A 5580-nucleotide genomic window follows, 5' to 3' on the forward strand; every position below is an offset into this window, starting at 1 on the left:
CAGACACTGTTTTAAAAACATGCCATTAACTTCAGAAAGTGCAGTTACTTAGAACAGGCTTAACTGTAAAGTAAAACCTCTGATTGGGCAGGAAAGATGTTACCAAATCCAGGACTCCACTGACTGTTTTCGAGTCAGGGAAGCGCCGGTACCTTCCGGTGGCTCACTGCCCTTGTGCAGCTGTACCAGATGTTCTGTTCCCCGTTTATCAGGAGATTCACAGACCAACACAAAAACTCAGAGTCAAGAGAACGTCAGACTGAACAGACAACACCCGCCACACACAGTGTTACCGTTGAGCGTACAGAGCAACACAGAAGCAGCTGCACCACACACAGAGAGCAAGAGAGAAAGAACCGGTTTACTCTGTGACCTTTAAGGCCTTAGGCCTGGCGCTCCAGGCATCCCTACAGCAGCTGCCGCCTGCGTTTTAGTGGTCCTCGAGCAGAGCCCACTACCCTTTGACCTGGGTCCCTTCTACAGCCCAACCCTGCGGGGCTTTCACCACGTCTCACGGGCAGCCCCCTTAAACCTTTGAATGAAAAAGCCTTTACATTCCCAGGGCTCTCGCTTTGAGCTCTTTGGTTCGGGGATCGGGGATTCTCCCTGAGAATTCCTCGGTGCCAGCTGGAGGTCCCTGCGATCCCAGGATCCGTCGAGGTTCAGAAGATCTGTCCCTTTGTGGTCACCAAACTGTTACCGAAAATTGGGAAGAAAAACTCCTTAACACCAATGTAGCATTGAGAAGCATATTCTTTGTCAGCGCCAGTGTGAGGGGAATATCTTCCTCAAATCTCGCACCCCGTATGTTACCCCAGCCAAAGCTTATATCACCCGTTTACGTACATATAAAGTATTTCCCCCCCAAATAATCATACATATTAAAAAACTGATTAATAATTTTGCATAGCTATTACGCATGCGGCTTGAGCTTAAGAAGGTCCATTTTGTGTACTATGTCGTGTCCTACCGGTCGCCAAAGAAATAGCATTTGAGGATTTTCGTGGGAACTCTCCCATGTAAGGTGGATAATCGGCAAAGAAACTGTGTTATCAGAGTTTGTTGTGATTTACGCAGGTTTCAATCGGTCTCCAAAGAGCTTAGCTCGCCCTTTCTCTTCTATTTTGTCTTCTTCTGTGTCTCTCTCAGACTGTGAACTTGTAGTTTAGATTTTTCTCTTTTCTTTCCCAGACCACCAAGGTTTTCGTATCTCTGTTGTACAGACTAGTATTTACAAGGTAACATAACAGTACTGTGCAGTAAATTTCCCAAACTTCCCTGCCATTTTAGCCTTATCTACTATAGATAAGCCAGGATTTATCTGGGGATTTTAAATCCTTTCCACTTTTCTCTCTATTCTGCTGCTCCTAGATACACCCAGATGTATATTTACCTGCCCCCTCCACTTTCTCCTCAGGGATAGATCACTTGTTCTAATGCTTTTGTCAGTGAGACAGGTTAGACACGTTTCACTACTTTAACCTCAGTATGGTCCCTTTAGCCACTGATCATTTCTGTTGTTTGCCTATAATCTCCTTCCCCTATATCACTGTGAGACTTGGACTCAGCAGTGGTATTCCAGCTGTGCTGTCCCGAGAGATGAATCTAGAAGGACTCAGATACAGAGATATTGCAGACCTAGAATCAATTCCCTGCCTACTTTTAGCATGAAGGCTTCTGGCTGTTCCTGCTTCCCATTTTGGTCTTTTTTTTTTTCTCCCTTTTTAGGCTCAGTGTTGTTCTTACTCCCTACTCTCAGGGGATATATATAGTTGAACTAGAAGAGCCAACTCATCCTCATTCCACTTCCATGATTTGAAGGCTCCTGGAATTTAGAATGTGAGCTCTAGCAGGGAGGCCTTGTCTTGGGGTGGTGAATTACTGAAGGGAAACTTAGGATGGGTTCTGCCATTGTGAAAAAGCCAGTGGCCGTTTAAGTGGAGGTCTGGGCTTTTGTCTGCTTCACTGTCTGCATTCCAGCTCTGCTTTGCTCTTTGCCGTATTTTTCCATAGATGCATTTTTTCATTCATCTGTCTGCTCCCTAGACTGGTCCTGACCACAGCTACAAGATCAAGATTGTGGAGGGGATATGCCTTTTATCCAGTGATTCTGAGTGGGATGACCTTAAGCAGATTCGGAGCTCCCGAGGAGGGATCCTTCGGGATCGTGTATGCATGAAGACAGACACGGTCTCTATCCAGGCTAGTTCTGGTTCACTGGATGACACCGAAACTGAGCAGCTACTACAGGAAGAACAGTCTGAATGCAGCAGTGTTAACACAGCAACAGCCACTCCTGAACGGTGTGGTTCACTCCCGGACACAGGCTGGAAGCACCAACGCAAGTCCTCTACGGAGAGCAAGGTCTAAAGTACAAGAGACTTTTGAAATGCTTATACCCTCCCTGGCCTCTGCTCTGCACAAAAAGGACAGGACTCTGCCTGCTGCACAGGGAACGGGACAGAGACCAGCCTCTCTTGCAAGGGGCCCAGAGACTGTGACAGCCTTTCAAGCAAGGAGCTTGGGCAGCTGTGCCCAAGCTGTGGAGAGGGAGGATGGGTGGGATGGAACCCAGAGAACCTTTTGGTTCATTTCCAGTGTCTGTGGTTTATTTATATGTTCCCCCTTTTTTTGGAAGCTGCCGTGTTAACTTTTGCAGTGACTTCTCTGGCCTGAACACAGATTCTGTGTTCTCTGGCAACCTGCAAATTCTCTGCCATACAGCTCATGGTCAATGCCCATGAAGAGACCAGAGCTGCCTCATTGCTAGCTCCTGGTCACAGAAGTTCCACTAGTCATTCCAGCACTAGCGGCATTCTTTGAGCCTTTGTGTTGAGTCATCTCTGACTTGAGAGAGGTCTTGAAATAGATGGGGTATACTTTGGGGCTCAAGAGGACACTGGCACAGCATCAGGTCACCTTTTAAGGGCATAGAGAGTGTAACCATGGTTCCCGTGACTCACTTCATGAGAACATCACTGCTTGCTTTCCCACTTGCTAGTAAAAACTTCAAGGAATGCTCAGATTGGAGCACTGTCTGTTGCTGGCAGTGGACACTGCTCCTGTTCTCCCTTTCCTGTTAAAACATGTTTCTACTCTGGAAAAACAAGAATCAGCAAATGGCTCTTTCAGAACTACTCCCTGTGTTTACTGGAGTTGGAGGAAAGAAGAGATTGGTATTGTTCTTAGGTCTACAGAGCTAATGGGAGGAAATGAATCTCAGCAAGACCTAAATTCTACTCTACTCTTGTCTTTGCATAAGTGATATATTAAAAGACTGAAAATTTAAGTCCCCACCTTCTGAAAGGTTCCAATTCTCTTTGCCTCTAGGGCCTTTGATTATGATAATGAGGGAAAAAATTCCTAGGTTGAGTCTTTCCCAGGGGAATGCTCAATGCTGACACTTAGGAAGGAACTGCTTTATTACTAGGCTGAGCCCATTTGACCTAGAATAGAAAACAATAATCAGGAAACTGTAAGGGTCATTTTAAGTAGTTGTTTATCAGATAGAATTGCACTTTAACCTCTTCTGTTATCACTAAATCACTCTCCTTGCAAAGTAATTTTTCCCATGAGCTGCATGAGCCTCGGTTCTTCTCTGGCCTCCAAGGTCCTTACCCTCTAGGGGGTGTAATCCTATCCTTTCAGTTACACCCCAGCAGCTTCTTGATGTTTTTTCAAAAATGAGATTTATATTAACCCCTCAACTCATATGGATACTATAATGGTAAAATATTCAGTGTTAAGCCAGATACTTGGAAGCAGAAGTTTCCAGTGAAGAATTTCTCACGGCAAACTCTGTAACCTCTTTAACTCTTGATAAGAGGTAAAGTACATTCCCACCTGTGGTGTAAAGAGAGCAAAGCATACGCTAGGCACATGGCTTAGAGGTGTGGGAAGGGTGCATCTCCCATGTGATGTACCTTGCTACCTTGCTAGTCTTGCTACCCCTGAAAAACATGGCAGTTGCTAATGGGTTGGCTGTATCTTTTACAGCGGAGGTAGATTTGCAGAAAGGGGAAGGTTGCAGCTTTGACCTGGCTAGGTGGCTTGAAAGTCTGTCCATAACTCACCACGGGGATCACTGGTGTATATTCCTGTGGAAAATGAACTGGAGCTAAGCCTTGGAAATTTCCCTGTGTTAATGTGGGACTCCTTCCTACTCCCAGAGGGATTTTTTAAATTAGATTTTTATTTAATTATTTATTTTATTGATTTCAGACTGGGAAGCCTTGTTTTGTTGGGCAGAGGCACTTTTGGACTGAGGTGTGGACTTTACTGGGAACTGAGAAAGGAGTATATTATTACCAGAGGGCTCAAGCATAGGCAGAAGAACTGATTTGAACAGAAACCACATGTGGAGGCAGGGGCATCAGAGCTGGGAGTGAGTGGGTAGATAGGGGAGGGAGGCCCTGACTTCTAGGAGAGCAGGGTTTCTTTGAGTTTTGGGGTGGATTTTTTTTGTCCTAAAAGCTTTTGTGAGTGTGCACCAAAATCCTGAGGTGGGACAGGGGTGAAAAGAAACATCTGCCTAGACCTGCAACTTTGAGGTTCAGTCGGCCTGTCAAAATAATTGCTGTCCGAGTTCCAAGTACACAATGAAAAGGAAAATGTAGTCAGTTTTTTCAGCAACTCACGGTGCTTCTGATCTCCACCTTCATAAATAACTCTTTGTTGCTTCTTAGGAGGAACCCTGCACAATCCGGCCTAACAAATCCTAACTGCTCTCTGCTCCCTTCCTCAAACGATTATGGTGAAAAGAAGCAACAAAATGTCCCACAGCCTCTCCTTTATCAGTGACGTGGGCAGAAATTATTTTCTTTTTTCTAGAAACAGACCCAGTGACAGATGCTTAGGCCATGCATCATTGTTCTCTGTTCTGGGGGAGAGAAGACCCTCGTTGCACTTAGGATTTAAGAATGTAGACAGGCCCCTGGAGGATGATCTCTTGAGCACTGATTTACGCTGTAAAAAGTAAACCTCTCTCCTGTCTGTTCTGATCTAATGTCAGTGATTTCCACGTGTTCCTATGTAATGGTTTTAACGTTATTCACTGGAGACATTGGACTTTCTGGAGTTATTTAACCACTGTGTTCAGTATTTTAGGGGTTGATGATAATTTAATATAAATTTAGCTTTTCTTAACCACTCTGTCTGGCTTTTGGTTGTGAATCGTGTTATTTTGACTCTCTCTTTGAAAAAGGAGCTCCCCGACCTGTTTGCACCTCAACTTTCCTTTGAGAGGAGCGGGAAGGTAGGAATGGATCTGGGTCCTTTTGACTGAGCGCACACACACTTCTGCCTTTAGGAGGGACAAATATCCACACTCGTGCACACACAATACCTCTCACCCTGCCCTCACCTTGCTTCCGCCCCTCACCCCGCCCCTTTTTTTGTTACCATTTTAACACTGCAGCAGCAGATAACATTCCTCTTTTCGGAAAGTATTAGGACTGTAGTGGCCTTGAGCTTCTGCCCAGCTCTGAAGAAGAGCTGTTTTCCTATCTCTAGGTGGTTTTGTTCAAGGTTCTGTTGCTTTTTTTTTTAATAGCCAAGAGTTTAAATTGTGCAAAAGGCTGA

At 45.1% G+C, this 5580-nt stretch overlaps 1 protein-coding gene across 1 annotated transcript in view; it reads left to right on the forward strand.

Annotated features, from left to right (window-relative positions):
- Nucleotides 1-2664, forward strand: part of LRP4 (low density lipoprotein receptor-related protein 4) — a gene marked incomplete at its 5' end in the record, with an annotated part of 38725 nt that extends 36061 nt beyond the window's left edge. Inside the window, one exon of the mRNA XM_010137900.1 lies at nt 2047-2664. Within this exon, the coding sequence (XP_010136202.1) occupies nt 2047-2370 (324 nt within the window). The remainder of the gene's footprint in view (nt 1-2046) is intronic.
- Nucleotides 2665-5580: the final 2916 nt, after the last annotated feature.

This window comes from Buceros rhinoceros, unplaced genomic scaffold, assembly GCF_000710305.1.
Source record: "Buceros rhinoceros silvestris isolate BGI_N320 unplaced genomic scaffold, ASM71030v1 scaffold2946, whole genome shotgun sequence".
NCBI lineage: Eukaryota > Metazoa > Chordata > Aves > Bucerotiformes > Bucerotidae > Buceros > Buceros rhinoceros.